Source organism: Pteronotus mesoamericanus, unplaced genomic scaffold (assembly GCF_021234165.1).
Source record: "Pteronotus mesoamericanus isolate MK-2021 breed Mesoamerican mustached bat unplaced genomic scaffold, CSHL_Meso_final scaffold_125, whole genome shotgun sequence".
NCBI classification, from domain to species: Eukaryota; Metazoa; Chordata; class Mammalia; order Chiroptera; family Mormoopidae; genus Pteronotus; species Pteronotus mesoamericanus.
The window spans coordinates 821,531-839,105 of record NW_026555304.1 but is presented as its reverse complement, the minus strand read 5'-3'; the positions used below and the strand labels follow the sequence as shown (position 1 = coordinate 839,105).

At 40.0% G+C, this 17,575-nt stretch overlaps 1 protein-coding gene across 3 annotated transcripts in view; it reads left to right on the top strand.

The window, feature by feature from the left end:
* The first annotated feature begins 599 nt into the window (after window positions 1-599).
* The window catches only part of MICU2 (mitochondrial calcium uptake 2), a 100,175-nt gene continuing 83,199 nt past the window's right edge, over window positions 600-17,575 (top strand). For 2 of the 3 annotated variants that reach the window (XM_054587990.1, XM_054587989.1), the window contains exon 1: window positions 600-830. In XM_054587990.1, the coding sequence (XP_054443965.1) occupies window positions 621-830 (210 nt within the window). In that variant the 5' untranslated portion in view covers window positions 600-620. The remainder of the gene's footprint in view (window positions 831-17,575) is intronic. The other variant, XM_054587991.1, reaches the window with a different exon arrangement.

Here is a 17,575-nt window from a genome sequence, read left to right as displayed (position 1 = left end):
AGTCATAGTGTCAGTATTTTACTTGATCCACTGTCTTTTAAATGGCATGTGCAAAAGCATCTACATACTTCTGAATAACAGGACAGCTTTAAGAAACCGTTAATACAGGTAGTCTTGAGGCATCAAGAACAAATTTAGCTCTTGGGAATTTGAAGAGAATTCGGTTCCCTGCCCCAAACCTTTCAGAAATGGGTCCACTGTTAGAATGCGCCCGTGGGAGGCAGCCCGTGGGAGGCAAACCGTACAGCTCATCACAATTACCATCAGATAACGGTGCCACTTCCGGTGCAGGACTGACCCCACCACCCCTACCGCTCAGTGATCAACAGGTGACACCTCCCTTACAGACAGGGGCACTTCCTCCACCACAGGGCTCTGTCTAGGCTTTGACTTGAGTCCTGTCCGGCTGTGCAAGGAGCTTCTCCAGTTCCGCCCAAGCAGGGCAGCGGAACACGGTCACCCCGATCCTGACCCCGACCCGGACGCGGACCCCGACGCCCCAAGTCGGCCGCAGTGCAGGCACAGCGCAGACCCTGGAGGCGGGGCGGAGGCCGCGGATCTCGCGAGGCCCAGGGATACGGGAGTTTCCGCCTGATCGGGTCGTGGGTGCTTCCGCAAAGATGGCGGCAGTGGTTACTGGGACCGGTCGGCTGGCGGCCTGGGTTAGTAGGCTATGGCGTGGAGTGGCTGCCGTCCGGTGGGCTGTGCGGGTGTCTGGCCCCGTGGTGGCGTCAACGGCCAGCGTGGCACTTGCAGGAGCGGGAATGGCGTGGTACCACGGCCACGTGAATGTGGCTACGCCGCAGGGCCTACTCACTGTCCTAGCGCAGGTAGGGAGGGACCCTTTCTACGTGCGCCTACGAACTCCTCAGACGCCGGGGCTGGGGACGTAGAGAAGTGGGGTAAGGTGCGGGTAGCTCGGGGAAGTGTCACGAGCGTGACAAATTCGGTGATGATGGCAGTGGGCGTGTCTTAGTGCAGCACTGAATTTGCTCCTTTCCTTGTGCGCGGTGCGCCGTCCTCTCTCCCTTCCTGGTCAACGAAGGGGTTCTCAGGTCTACAGGTCGTTGTGTCCAGTTGCCCCACTCGGACAAACCAAACGACGTACCAAGCTTGTACGACTACGCTGGGGAAGTTGCCCTAATAGATGACTATTATTTAATCGTAAAAATGTCAACCATAAAAATTAATCGGCTGATAATTTCCAGGTTTTTTGACCAACGGTAAAGAAATAATACACTATCGTCAACTTTAATGCTTCATTGGACTCTGAACACTAAGTAAAAGGTGTTTCTTCTAAAACGTCCCTGTGTTAGTGGTAAAGATTAACTTCCCTAGTTTAATATAAAATGGTTACATAAAACATTTGAAAAACTGCTTTTTAAATATTTTGTGGATATTTTAACAGGTTTTTGTGTGGACTTAAAAGTAGGATTCTTTTTTTTTGTTCGTTTGTTTGATTTACATTAGGCCTTTCTCATGAAAACTCCAGTAACAGACACAACAAAAGAGAGGAAAGCAGGCTTTGTGAGTTAAAATTGACAAATATATCTTTTATTTGTATTAAGATGCCGCATAGGTAAAACGTGCAATGACTCTTCTGCATCCTTACACCATTTCTGATCACAGGTGGCAGGATCTGTCCTCTAGTGTTTTATGGCATTTTTGTTAGTTAATCTATGTCAAGCAGTTTATTATTCACCATTGGTTTCTCCTGTATTCTCAACCCTTTTATTCAACCTGTTCAGGACGCTTAGGTTAATTGTCCCAAAGGAAACCATTAGTGCGTTGATCTGCCTAGAATTTTATCATTTGGAGCCCTCTGTGGTGACTCTCTGACCTGCCACTACTCAGACACACTTTACATTTCAGAATGGATTCACTCCTGTCTGGAGAACAAGAGTTCTTTTTTACACCCTCAACAATTTGTAGTGTGATTATGGTTCATCTGTCTCATTGCTTTTTTTCTGGCCCATTTCCAGCCTATTTATGTTTTAAATTCCTAACATGACAGTAAAAACTTTATATTGCTGTGGCAGTTTTAATTCTCCCCATCTCCTTCACCTTCTTCAGCCTAGCTGAAGGAATACAGAAAACATTTTATTATCAGATTGTTTGTTTCTTCACAAGATCTATTAACACAGTGTTGCCTGATTTGCTGTTGGACAAATTTAAAACAGTGGATCTCATTCTTTGACCACTACAATGAATTTGAAGATGACCACACATTCCTCTCAGCACAGTGGCGGAGTACAACAGGGACGGGGAGGCTTATAGTTTGAAAACTCTCCCTCTACCTCATCAATTCTGGTAACACTTTCTGAGGAAGGATCTTTAGTCCCTCCACCACTGCCACCACCAACACCACTCTGGAGTCATGTGCATAGTTGAGAATTACTATAGATGTGTACAATCTCTTGGTAAAATTTTATTTTATGTACTTAGTATTTACTTAATATTGCAAGGTAATAAGACCTTCTTCATATAGACTTATAATAATAGTGATAATGTTCTTCATTTTCAATCATTACCCTAAGTGATTTTTCCAGTAAAAGTAGTGATTTTATAATAATCAAATCCTACACTCTTCAGGTTCCCGTTGTGACCAACAGCTTACATTTAGAGGGTTAGTCAGGAATTAATGGTAGAATTCAAAGTCAAGAAACAGGAATTAGGAATTTTCCTTCTTTTTTGCCTTTCTTCTGCAATTACTGCAAGTACCTACTCTGTGTCACACAGAATGCAAATAGTGGGGATTTGAGAAACAGTTGAAGTCTTCCAGTTTCGTGGGGAGGACAGTTTCACACAGTATGCTTTGGTAAGGTGGTAAGTGTGGGTGCTACAGGAGCAGTGAAAGCGTGTCCAACACAGTCGTGGTTTCCTGAAGCACTGATTTGAACTTAAACCTGTCAGATGATTGGGAGTTTGCCACACACAAAAATATGAGAATGTTGGAAGCAATAGCATTGCAGAACTCTGAAGATAAGGGTTTACTCAGTCAAATGCAAGCTGCAAAACACGAAGTGCAAGATAGGGGTAAGGGGGGTGTGGTGGCAGGTAGACAGATCATGAAGTTCCACTTAAGCCATATGACAGAAATATTTATCTGATAACAGCAGAGAGCCATTTTAGGGGTACTTACCCCTCGTGTCCCAGAAGATCAAGGCATACAATTAAGGGGTCTGTGAACTTAGAAAAAGAGTACATTTTTGTTTTCATTGACTTATATTTAACATTTTCTTCAATTATGAATGTAGGCAACAAGCTACAATAGTATTAGCTAACCAACTCTGTCATCAATAGAAATCTCAAATTTTCTTATATTATAGCTGTTACAGGTATCTCAGTATCACTTCTTTGAAATTAGAGTACTTTTTACACCTGCCACCATATAGTTATCATGGTTATTTAATTCATAAAGAATTACATGTACTACTATATCATGAATGTAGATAGAGAGCCCAGCCAAAGCTGTGTTTAAAATGGCTAAAGTCAGCGCTGGCTGGTGTGGCTCAATGGATTGAGCTCTGGCCTGTGAGGTCCTGGTTCAGTTCCCCATCTGGGCACATGCTTGGGTTATGGGCTAGGTCCCTGGTTGGGGCCATGCAAGAGACAACCGATCAATGTTTCTCTCCATCTCTTTCTCTCTCCCTTCCCCTCTCATAAAAAAATTTGTAAAATCTTTTAAAAAAAAAAAAAGAAAGAAAACTTTTAAAATGGCTGAATTCCCTTTGTAATTAGTGTGCCTTTCCTCTAAGCTTCAATCCACCTATGTTCTTTCGCATGTGTGCAGTTCTAAAACATTTTCACCAGTGAGTAGTTGCTCGTAACTTTTCAGAACGTCTGTTAGTTTAATTTTGGCTGATGTTTCCTCATAATATAGGCATTTTTATTAGGAATAACACTGGAGCCATGCTGTGTTCTTTCCAATGCTTGATGGTAGCTGGCATATGATTTCTACTGATGTTAACTTTTATCATTTAATAAGATGGTATGTGCCAGGTCTCTCCACTGTAAATTTAATTAATGTGTGTATTTGATACTCATTAATTAGTAAGTATTTTGGAGGGCAGTATGTTAAGGCTTTGTGGGGCTCTCTCTTCTCCACTATTTTTTTATTCATTCACTTATATCTGCTTGGACTCATGGACTCCTGTTTTATTTTAAAAATTTCAATTCATGATCATCATGTTTATGTGGATGCTCAGTGTGCCTCTATGTAACCAGTGTCCCAAACGCTGTGCCTTGGACACAAATGCCCACTTCCCTCACCCCTGGCAGAGGGAGGAAGAAGAGAGGGGCTGCAGCCAACAATCGATCAGTTGATTGATCAATTAATCTAGGAGAAGAGTTTTCAGCATAAATAACACAAAATGACAGGTAACTTGCCTAGGATATGGTCAGTGGTAATCTCTGAAATGTTAAGACAAGTAAAGGGAGAGAAGAGGGTATTTGGAAAAGCAGCTTCTAGGGAGGAGACCAAAGTAGACATCCTCCCTCCCCCAGTGAACTTAATGGTGTCATTTTGCTTCTTAAACTGTATTTAAGAGTGTTTATTTATGCTGGCCTTGATACTGAAAGAACTTTTAAATGTCTTTAAAAAATGCTACTGCAGGCTTCTGGCCAAAATGGAGGCATAGCTAGATAAAATTTGCTTTCTCACACAACTAAAAGAAGGATAACAAACAATTTAAAAACAAAAACAACCAGAACTGCCAAAAAATCAAACTGTATGAAAGTCTGACAACCAAGGAGTTAAAGGAGAAGCATGCATCCAGACTGATAGGAAGGACAGAGACCAGCAGCCGGGGCAGAGAGGACGCATGGCAAGGTGGTAGCTGGCAGACCAGGCAGTCCCACATTCTCATGCGGATAAACCAGGAGGAACAACTGGGGAGCGAGACAGATTGTGCAACCCAGGGTCTCACAATCTCTGTAGAAACCTGTGGGGATTGTGGCAGCAGGAGAAACTTCCAGTCTCACAGTAGAGTCCATTGGAGGGGCCCATGGGGTCCTAGAACATACACAAGCCCACCCACCTGGGAATCGGCACCAGGGCAGCACCTGAAAGGGCATAGTTCACTTGTAAGTAGTGGGGGAAGTGACTGAAAGCGGGGCAAGAGCTGAGCAAGCAGCATTGTTCCTTCTCTAACCCCTCACCCACATACAGTACCACAACAAAGCAAAGTGGGTTGCCCCACCCTTGCGAATATTTAAGGCTCTGCCCCTTACAATGCAAACAGGTCCACCAAGACAAGGAAGTAGGGCCCAAATGAAAGAACAGATCAGAACTCCAGAAAAAGTACTAAGTGACGAGGGGATAGCGAGCCAATTAGATGCAGAGTTCAAAACACTGGCAGTCAGGATGCTCACAGAAATGATTGAGTATGGCCACAAAATGAAGGAAGAAGTAAAGGCTATACAAAGTGAAATAAAGAAAAATATACAGGGAACCAACAGTGAAGGGAAGGAAACTGGACTCAAATCAATGATTTGGAACAAAAGGAAGAAATAAACATTCTACCAGAACAGAATGAAGAAACAAGAATTCAAAAAAATTAAGAGAGGGTTAGGAACATCTGAGACAACTTTAAATGCTCCAAAATCCAAATCATAGGGGTGTCAGAATGATAAGAGGAAGAGCAAGAAATTAGAAATCCTTTTGAAAAAATAATAACAGAAAACTTCCCCAGTCTGTCAAATGAACTAGACAGGAAGTTGAAAGAGTCCCAAACAAGTTGGTCCCAAGGAGGAACATACCAACACCCATCATAATGAAATTATCCAAGATTAAAAATTAGGAGAGAATCTTAACAGCAGCAAGAGGAAAGAAGAGAGTTACCTACAAAGGCGTGCCCATAAGACTATCAACTGATTTCTCAAAAGAAACCTTACAGACAAAAAGGGGCTGGAAAGAAGTCATCAAAGTCATGAAAGGCAAGGACCTACATCCAAGATTACTCTGCCAGCAAAGCTATCATTTATAATGGGAAGGCAGATGAAGTGCTTCCCAGATAAGGTAAAGTTAAATAGTTCATCATCACCAAGCCCTTATTATATGAAATGTTAAAGGGAGTTACCTAAAAGAAGAAGATCAAAATTGTGAACAGGAAAATGACAACAAACTCACAACTATTAACAACCGAACCTATAAATAAATAAATAAATAAATAAATAAATAAATAAATAAAACTAAGCAAATAACTAGAACAGGAACGGAGTCACAGAAATGGAGATCACATGAAGGATTATCAGCAGGAAAGGGAAGAGGGGAGAATGGGGGGAAAGGTATAGGAAATAAGAGGCATTATTGGTAGGTACAAAATACACAGTATTTATTATACTATTTATTATAGTATAATAAATAGAGAAGCCAAAAAACTTGTAAACTTGTATGTACAACCCATGGACATGAACCAGAGTAGGGGAGTGGGAGGGTGGAATGTAGAAGGGTGTGGAGGTACAGGGCGGAGGAAGATAAAGGGGAGAAAAAAATTGGAACAATTGTAATAGCATAATCAATAAAATATACTTTAAAAATGCTACTGTAAATTATAGTTTTTTAATGGAGAGGAAAATAAGTACAAGATGAAGATTTTTAAGGGATTAAAATGTATGCTGTATTACACTTGAGGTAAGTCATGAATTTGATTTTGAACTTCAAGAGTTCTGAGAGGGGAGCAGGCCAATTATATGTTTCATAGTACAGTTGTGCCTTGTCATGACATTTCTGTCTACTACAGCCGCATATACTGTATACCATATGGCCAAAGTGTGTTATGGACTGTTTCATCTAGGTTTGTATAAGTGTCTCTGTGATGTTAGGACAACCACAAAAGCACATAACGACACATTTAGAATTTATCCCTGTCATTGAGGGACACATGCTTATAATCAGATGCTCAGAGACATAACTAATTCTGGGAATAAAACAATTTTTTTCTTTTTCATAAAGAGAATACTGTAGTACTATTATAGTAAGTATAGCAAGAAGTTTCATTTGGCAGTTTTTATAATCTCAGAGCTTATTTGCATAATCCAAAAAAGGATTAGGTAAGTGTGCTTACCATGACAGCATAATCATGAGAAAACCCTTTAAGACCCACTTAAGTCCATGGTTGAAAGTATGAAAACAGAAAATTGAGTTTGGTTTTGGCGATAGGGAAGTTGTTGGAGACCTTGGTAAGAGAAATTTCAATGAAATATTGGGGACAGAAATCTAATTGGGATGTGTCAAGAAGAGACTGAAGGAAGCAAAAAAAGTTCCTTTCTAGAAGTGTTACTGAAAAGGTTATTTAAAAAAAAAAAAAAAAAGGACACAGCAGGAGATCTGAGACCAAGGATAGTTTTTGTTTTAAGATGTGCAACAATAGAGGACATTTGAATGCTGATAGAATGATGTGATAAGGAGGCAAAATTTGTGAGATCTGAGGGGGTGGGTAATTCTTAGTTGTAGTCTTCATGAAGGGAAGTTATATGCAGTCAAGACCATGGTACAGAGGTTGAACTTTTATGGTAAGTTTTCTTCCTCCATTGTTACTGGAGTGAAAGCAGATGAGTGTGGTTAATCCTAAAAGCTGGCTATTGACCTAATTCCACACTTCCCTTTTGTCTTTTTTTTTTTTTTTTTTTTTTCTTTCAAAAAGGCCAAAAGAACTTGATGGCAGACTGCTCTGGAAAATCAGCAGGTGGAATCGGGACATGGGCTATGTCAGAGGGATGTGTAATGACACTGCTACTGGAGAGAAACATATAAGAGTAGAAAGAGAGAATGACTTAACATTAGTGAAGAATGAGAACTTAGAAATAATTATGATGAATATGGGACCAAGTGACAAAAACTTCTAATGGCTCTCTTTTGGTGGGTTTTTCCAATGTTGCTAAAAAGTATTATCTAACAAATTATTTTTAAGAAACCTTAATGTTACTAGTTTGGTTTTTCTTTTAATTAATTAATTTATTTATTTTTCCAAATACAATTGTCTCTGCCTTCCCACCACCACTTTCCCCTGCCCCCTCCTCCCTCTCCCTGCCTCAGTTCTTCCCCACTTTGGCTTTATCCATGAGTCCTTGCTATACGTCCCTTGACTTGCCCGTTCCCTGCCTTTCCCCCTGCCCACCCCTCTCTCCTTCCCTCTTGTCTCTGTTGATTTCTTTTTCCTTCAGTGTTGCTGGTCTTATTTTCCTTGCATCTTTGTTTTGTTGGTTAGGTTCCGCTTATAGGTGAGATCATACCGTATTTGTCCTTCGCCCCCTGCCTTATTTCGCTTAGCATAATGCTCTCTAGTTCCATCCATGCTGTCTCGAAGTGTAGTACTTTATTTCTTTCTGCTGCATAGTATTCCATTGTATAAATGTACCATAATTTTTCGATCCAATCATCTACCCTTCGGCATTTAGGCTGCTTCCAACACTTGGCTATTGTAAATTGCGCTGCTATGAACATTGGGGTGCAGAGGTACTTTTGAATTGGCGTCTTGGAATTTGTACGGTATAGTCCCAGCAGAGGAATCACTGGATAAAAAGGCAGTTCCATTTTCAGCTTTCTGAAGAAATTCTACACTGCTTTCCACAATGGCTGCACCAGTCTGCATTCCCACCAACAGTGTACTAGGGTTCCCTTTTCTCCACAACCTCGCCAGCACCTGTTGTTTGTTGAACTGTTTGTGATGGCCATTCAGACCGGTGTGAGGTAGTAGCTCATTGTGGTTTTGATCTGCATTTCGCTGATGACTAGTGATGCTGAGCATCCTTTCAAATGCCTCTGGGCCCTCTGTATCTCCTCCTTGGAAAAGCGTCTGCCCAGGTCCTTTGCCCATTTTTTGATTGGATCATTTGCCTTTTTGGAGTGGAGTCAAGTGAGTTCTTTATATATCTTGGAGATCAAACCTCTATCTGATGTATCATTAGCGAATATATTTTCCCATAGAACTGGCTCCCTTTTCATTTTGCTGATGTTTTCTTTAGCCATGCAGAAGCTTCTTATTTTGGTGAGGTCCCACTTGTTTATTCTTTCCTTTATGTCCCTTGCTTTAGGAGACATATCAGTGAAAAAATTGCTGCGTGGGATATCTGAGAGTTTCCTGCCAATGTTCTCTAGCACTTTTATGCTGTTACCACTTATGTTTAAGTCTTTTATCCATCTTGAGTTTATTTTTGTGTATGGTGTTAGCTAGTGATCAAATTTCAATTTTTTGCATGTAGCTGTCCATCTCTCCCAACAGCATTTGTTGAAGAGGCTATTATTACTCCACTTTATGCTTCTGCCCCCTTTGTCAAATATTAGTTGCCGATACAGACCTAGGCTTATTTCTGGGCTTTCTATTCTGTTCCACTGGTCTATGGGTCTGTTCTTGTGCCAGTACCAGATTGCTTTGAGTATAGTGGCATCAATCTGGATGCAGTTTGATGACTGGTATTGTGATCCCTCCTACTTTGTGTTTCTTTCTCAAAATTGCTGCGGCTATTCGGGGTTGTTTATGATTTCATATAAATTTTTGAAATGTCTGCTCTATTTTTGTGAAATACGTAATTGGTATCTTAATAGGGATTGTGTTGAATCTATAAATTGCTTTGGGTAGTTTGGAAATCTTGATATTAATTCTTCCAATCCATGAGCGCAGTATATGCTTCCATTTATTTGTGTCTTCCTTAATTTCTTTCTTCAATGTTGTATAGTTTTCTGCGTACAGGTCTTTTACCTCCTTGGTAAATTTATTCCTAGGTACTTTATTTTTCTTCTTGCTATATCGAATGGGATTTTTTTTTTCTGGTTTCTTCTTCTATTTCATTGCTGGTGTACAAAAATGCCTTTAATTTCTGAATATTGACTTTGTATCCTGCTGTTTTGCTAAATTCACTTACTAGGTTGAGGAGTTTTTTGGTGGAGTCTACAGGGTTTTCTATGTACACTAACATGTCATCTGCAAACAATGATAGTTTTACTTCCTTCTTTCCTATTTGGATGCCTTTTATTTCTTTTTCTTGTCTGACCTCTGTGGCTAGGACTTCCAGTACCATGTTGAAGAGAAGCGGTGAAAGTGGATATCCTTCTTGTGTTCCTGATCTTAGTGGGAAAACTTTTAGTTTTTGCCCACTGAGTATGATGTTGGCTGTAGGTTTTTCATATATGGCCTTAATAACGTTGAGGAATGCCCCATTTATTCCCATTTTGCTGAGTGTTTTGATCATAAATGGGTGCTGTACCTTATCGAATGCTTTTTAGGCATCTATCGAGATGATCATGTGGTTTTTGTCTTTCCTTTTATTTTTGTGATGTATTACGTTTATTGATTTGCGTATATTGAACCATCCCTGCATCCCTGGGATGAATACCACTTGATTATGGTTGATAATCTTTTTAATCTATTTCTGGATGCAGTTTCCCAATATTTTGTTCAGGATTTTAGCGTCTATGTTCATCAGCAAAATTGGCCTGTGATTTTCTTTCTTTTTAGGGTCTTTATCTGGTTTTGGGATTAGGGTGATGCTGGACTCATAAAAAGAGTCTGAGAGTCTTCCCTCCTCTTGGATTTTTTTGGAATAGTCTGAGAGAACAGAATTTAGCTCTTCCTTAAATATTTTGTAAAGTTCTCCTATGAAACCATCAGGTCCAGGGCTTTTACGTGCTGGAAGTTTCTTGATTACTGCTTCAATTTCCCTAGCTCTTATCGGTCTGTTCAGGCTTTCTGTTTCTTCCTCCTTAAGTGTTGGAATATTATATTTTTCTAGAAATTTGTCCATTTCTACAAGGTTTTCAAATTTCTTGGATATAAGTCTTCATAGTAGTTTCTTACAATCCTTTGTATTTCTGTATCAGTTGTTATTTCTCCTCTTTCATTTCTGATATTACTTATTTGGGTCCTCTCCCTTTTTATCATGATGAGTCTGCTTAAAGTCTTGTCAATTTTATTTATCTTTTCAAAGAACCACCTCCTGGATTGGTTGATCCTGAGAATTGTTCTTTTCATCTCTATGTCATTCAGTTCTGCTCTAATATGGCTATTTCCTTCCTTCTACTTGCTCTGGGATTTATTTGTTGTTGTTTCTCCAGTTCTTGAAGTTGTAGTGTTAGGTCTTTTATTATATATGTTTCTATCTTTTTTAGGTAAGCCTGTATTGCTATGAACTTCCCTCTCAGGACCGCCTTTGCTGTGTCCCATAGGTTTGGGAGAGTTGTCTGTTCATTTTCATTTGTTTCCAGGAATTTTTTGATTTCTTCTCTTATCTCATTATTGACTCATTCATTGTTTAATAGTCTACTGTTCAGTCTCCATGAGTTTGCAAGTTTTTGAAGTTTCTCTTTGAGGTTGACTTCCAGTTTCAAGCCCTTGTGGTCCGAGAAAAAGTTTGGTATTATTTCAATTTTCCTGAATTTGCTGAGGCTTGCTTTGTGTCCTATCATGTGGTCTATCTTTGAAAAACTTCCATGCGCATTTGAAAAGTATATGTGTTTTGCCTCTTTGGGATGTAAGGTTCTATATATGTCAGTTAAGTCCATTTCATTCACAGCATCATTCAGCTCCACAATATCCTTGTTGATGTTTTGTTTAGACGATCTGTCCATTTTTGACAATGAGGTGTTAAAATCCCCTACTACCATTGTGTTGCTGTCTATATCTGTTTCGAAGTCATCCAAGATTTTCCTTATATATTTGGGTGCTCCTATCTTGGTTGCATATAAATTTGCAATGTTTATATCTTCTTTAAAGATTCTTCCTTTGAGTATTTTAAAGTGTCCCTCTGGGTCTCTTTCTATGGCCTTTGTTTTGAAATCTATTTTGTCTGATATAAATATTGCTACCCCTGCTTTCTTTTCTTGCCCATTTGCCTGGAATATTTTTTTCCATCCCTTAACTTTCAATCTGTGTAGGTCCTTTGTTCTGAGGTAGGTCTCTTGTAGGCAGCATGTGTGTGAGTCATGTTTTCTTATCCATTCAGCTATCCTGTGTCTTTTGATTGGAGCATTTAGTCCATTTACATTGAGAGTTATTACTAATAGAAACCTATTCATTTTTCCTCTTTGTACCTGTGTTTTTCTTATTCTCATTCTTTTTCTTCATCTTAAACCAGTCCCTTTAGCATTTCTTGTAGTGCTGGTTTGTTGGATATGTATTTTTTTAGCCTTCCTTTGTCTGGGAAACTCCTTATTTCACCTTCTATTTTAATTGATAGCCTTGCTGTGTAGAGCAGCCTTTGTTGTAGGCCCTTGCTTTTCATTACTTGGAATAATTGTTGTCATTCCCTTCTTGCTTTTAGTATTTCTGTTGAGAAGTCAGTTCCTAGCCCTATGCGGGGGCGGGGTGGTCCTTGTGTATTACTCCCTGTTTCTCCCTTGCTGCTTTGAGGATTTTCTCTTTGTCTTTGATATTTGCCATTTTAATGATGATGTGTCTTGGAGTGGGCCTCCTTGGGTCCCTCTTGAGTGGGGCCCTCTGTGCTTCCTGGACCCATGAGACCTTTTCTCTCCTCAAACTTGGGAAATTTTCCACCATTACTTTTTAAAAGAGGTTCTCTATCCCTTGCTCCTCTTATTCTCCTGCTATCTCTATTGTGCAGATATTATTGCGTTTCAGGTTGTCCCGCCTTTCCCTAATGCCTCTTCATTCTTTTTGAGTCTTTTTTCCATTTCTTGTTCTTTCTGGGAGCATTTTTTACCTTATCCTCCATCTCGCTGCTTTGATCCTCGGCTTCATCCAGACTGCTTTTGATTCCTTCTGCTGTGTTCTTCAGTTCAGGAATGGTATTCGTATCCTCTTGTGTCTTTTTGATAGTTTCTATGGCCTTTTCCAAGTTGATTTAGTTTGCTGTTAGATCTTGATAGTTTCTCTGCAGTTTGTCATTGTTATCTTTGAGCTGGCTGAGCACATTGAGCTTCCTTAGAGCCATTGTTTTGAATTCAATATCTGATTGTTCCCTTGACTCTATTTCATTTAGGTCTCTCTGTGGAAATTCCTCCTTTTCCTTCATTTGGGGGTAACTTCTTTTTCTTCCCATTTTTTGTTTTTTGGGTTTTGGGGGCAGGGGTTGCTTCTACATCAATTGATTGGTAAGATTTCCTCACTTTGTGGATCAGACTTCTGTGATAGAGGTGGGTCTTTTTACTTATTTGTTTTTTCTTTACTTTTCTATCTGGGTCTGCCTCTGATGGTGTCAGTTGTTGACCCTGTCTGAACTCGGGCCATTTGTTTGAGCCTTCCAGGAATCTACTCTCTGTGTCCGTCTCCTGTGATTGTCAATTTGTTCACTCTGTCCTCATCTGTCAGACTTAGGCACCACAGGGCGGAGCAGTGCCTCCTGATGGTGGGGCTATCCTCCTATTATAAGCTGCTGTCACTCAGGATAGTAGGCCCCCTGAGCGAGATGGAGATCATGGACTAGGGAAGAGTTAGCACCGGGGCTCCCCAACGCCTCTGTCTCCAGTCTCTCCTCTGGGTCTCTGGGCGGCTCTGTGACCTCTTCCGCCCGAGATTCACTATTTCTGCAGACCGCTCTGCACTCGCGGGACCGCTTGGGTGCCGGTTTATGCCTGCCCTTGACGATCTGTGCATTCCCTGGCAGGCCCCATGGGTGCCAACCTGCCGGAGCCCTCCCCAGCCCGCGCATTCCTGGGTCCACACACGCCCTTGCCAATCCTTGCCGGCCGCTTGGGTGTGTCTGCACCTGCACTGAGTGGTTAGCTTTTCAGTGTTTTGCTCTTTGGGGGCATGGCCTGCCCACGCACAATGGCGACTACAGAAAGAAGAAGTTGGGACTCCCCGGTCCCTTTTCCCATTCTTTCCCCAACGCCTCTGTCTCCAGTCTCTCCTCAGGGGTCTCTGGGCAGTTCTGTGACCCCTTCAGCCAGGGATCCACTATTTCTGCAGACCGCGTTGTAATCGCGGGCTGTTTGGCTGGTGCGCACCGCGCTTCTGTCTGTTTGGGGGCGAGGCCTGCCTGCGCAAAATAGACACTACAGAATGGGGAGAGAGTCGGGACTCCCCGGTTCCTCCTCCCGTTCTTTCCCCAGCGCCTCTGTCTCCAGTCTCTCCTCAAGGCACTCTGTGCAGCTGTGTGTCCCCTTTGGCCAGGGATTCTCTATTTCTTCCAGCCAGTCTGCACTTAGCCACCCAGCTCACATGCACACAAGCTGTGTGCGGAGCGCACAAAAGGCAAGTTAATTGATCCCCTATGTCAGCAAGATGGTAGCTGCAGAGTGGGAGGTGAGTTATCACCCGGGCTCCACTGGCCATCGTCTCAGTTCTCTTCACAAAGTTTTCCTCACCAATCTTTCCTCAGGCACCAGCCTACTCTGCTGCTGCCTCTACCCAGAGATCAAGGAGGGTGGCTGCCACTGCAAATTTTTGCATTGGCCCTTTAAATGTCTCCTTGCATCTCCAGCTGCCTGTCTCTGGCAGAGAGCACCCCTAAGCTTTTCGGGGTTGTGTTTTTTCTGTGTGTTTTCCTGGTTTTGGCTGCTGTAGTCTAGGGGTCCCTATTTATGATTCAGACCCTGTTCTTCTCAGGGGGATCCAACTGGCCATTTCAATGTCCGTCTGGTGCTGGTTCCCGTAGGCGCCCAGCCCACCCTGTCGAGCCTCCACCCGCACTTCTCACCCATTCGGATGTGTGAAAGTTGATTCCACTGTCTGTCTGCAGCTCCAAGGCTCCTCTCCCTCTATGGTTCCAAAGTTTTCCATGTGATTTCTCCACTATTTAGTCACAATTCCACTTTGGTCTTGGGAGGGCATCCACGTGACTCCCATTCACTCCTCTGCCATCATTTTCCCCTTAATATTATTAGTTGAATGCAAGTAATATATTGTATCATGGCATTAAGTTTTTCAGAATTACTAAAATTCTAAGTAAGGAAACACCAAGAATGGTTTGCTTTTTTTGATATTTGAGTTCACATTTGAACTTATTTTGTGTGTGTTTTATCCTCACCCAAGGCCTTTTTTTTTTTTTTTTTTTTTTTTTTTTACTACTTTTAGAGAGAGGAGAAGGAAAAGAGAGAAACATCGACAGGTTGCCTCCCATACATGCCTGGACTGGGGATTGAACCTGCAGCCTTTTCATTACAGGATTATGCTCCAACCAACTGAGCCACACCAGCCAGGTTCATTTTATATTTTAGGAGTACAACCTGACTAAAACAAATGATCACAAATTTTAAATAATTAAAAGAATGTGGATCATGTTTAAACAGTCAAACAAATATATTAATTTGGAAAGTGATTACAGCTTTCATTCAGTGTAGGACTTTCTTTTTCCTTTTTTTTTTTTTTAGTTTATTTTTTTATTTATACATCATGTTTATTCTATTACAGTTGTCTCAATTTTTACCACCCTCCACCCATCCCACCCCCACTCCCTGCTCCCACAGTCAATTCCCACTCTTTTGTCCATGTCCATGGGTCATTCATACATGTTCTTTGTCTAGTCCCTTCCCCTTCTTTCCATGATTATCCCTCTTCCTCCTCCCCTCTTGTCACTGTCAGTCTGTTGCATATTTCCATGCCTGTGGTTCTATTTTGTTTGTTAGTTTATTTTGTTCATTGGATTCCTCTTACAGGTGAGATCATATGGTATTTGTCTTTCATGAACTGGCTTATTTCACTTAGTTCAGTATCCTCCAGTTCTATCCATGTTGTTGCAAAAGGCAAGAGTTCCATATCTCTCTTTCTTTCTTTCTTAAATGCAGATTGATTTTATTTTTTAAATGTCAAAGTTAATTTATAATAGTTTTAATATTTAAAAAATTTAAAACTATTATAAAGTCTCCGCAATTAAACCAGCATGACACCAGCACAGAAATAATCTAGTGTATCAATGAAATATAATGCGCATTCTATAGACAAACATACATCTGTATGTATGTACATACATACAATATAATATGATTATATAATTATATAATATGATAATATAATGATTAAGTTGATATTTCAAATCAATGGGTAAAATAAGGCTTATTCAACAAATAAAGTGCATGGACCACTATTACTTGAAATAAAACAAATATAGAGCCCTGTTTCACACATTATACAAGAAATATTCCGGTGAGTTAAAAATCAATATGTAGAATCTAAGGAGTTTTAGAAGAAAATAGAACTAGTATTTTTCATGACTTGAAGTAAAATATTCAAACCCGGAAGTTATAAATATTGACAATATGACTCTATTAAATATTTAACTATATAGTAATACACATATTAAAAAGTTAAAGGATAAGGAATAGAATAGGAAAGTATTTGCAACACATCTAGAACATGGTTAATAGATTTTTTGTGGGGGGTTTTTTCGGAAAAAAGGGCTTCTATTGCATATCATTGAAGAGTCTAAAAACTCAAATAATGTAATAAGATGGAGCTATTTGAATTTGCTATAAGAGCTCTAGACAGTTCATACAGTAAAATCGACATTGCTTTTATTTCCCGTTGTCTATGGTTTACTAATTACTTTTGTGAAAAGGGTGGAAAAGGACACTTAAGACATTAGCAGAGGGTAAAACTAGAGTGTGTTTGTGTCTGCTTGGATCAGAGTGTATTTATCTGCACTGCATTTCGTTTCATTACAGTACATTTAAAACTGGTATGCCCAGGTCAGTAAACTTTAGAACAATCCAAGTTTAATAAGCAGGAAACAGTGTACACCTAATGAAGACTAAAGCTTTCTTGCATCAGTAAAGCAAGAATGTAAAGACGTTTTTACATGTTATTGCCTCAGGTAAAAATGCCTTTGGAAACAGATAAGTTATAACAAAGCTTTGATGTTAATAAACCTAAGTGGAAGTCAAAAATCAAAGTGTGTAAATGGCTAGATTATGAAAAGAAAGATGACAAAGTTGTACCCTGTAATTAGATGTAATTTGTGCTTTTGGCATAGCTATTTGTCCTGCATGAATGAGAGGTTGTCTTTCCTTCCTTGATAATAGAAGGATAGTACATATATATCCTTCGGGGGGGGGGGGCGGAGGGTGGAGGCAAGAAAGAAAGAAAAACAAATTGTAATATAAAAGCAGAAGCATAATTTAGTCTTTCCTTTTGCAATTATGTTTGTTTAGCTGAAATCCAGTAAAATACTATTTGCTCTTATATAAAGCATATGTTTTAGTAGAAAATGTATACAAATAATGTTTTTGTTCCTGTAAACTTTGGAGTTTTATGAATATAACATTGCATAAATATATCCTAAATCACCAATAATAGCAATATATGAACTTAAAAGTTATAATTTAAAAACTGATAAATATTTGGTAAACAAACAGCAAATATAGTCTCTTAACCTATTCCCCATGAATAAGATTGTTAAATGTTTCAGATAGTAAATAATTTCAATACAGAAATAATACTTAATGAATCCTGTATTTAAATACAGCATGGTCTATGCAGAAAATTTTCATTGACCTCTATGAAAGTCCCATGAATGAGAGGTATGTGGAATAAAATTTGTGATTACTATTAATTAACAAATATGACCCTCATCACTTAGCTAGTATGTGCCTTGGAAATGCATACCATATTTTAAATTAGGAAAAATGAACTTTAAGAAAGCACAGTCTTTTTCCTCAAATTGTTGTAGATACTCAGTATAC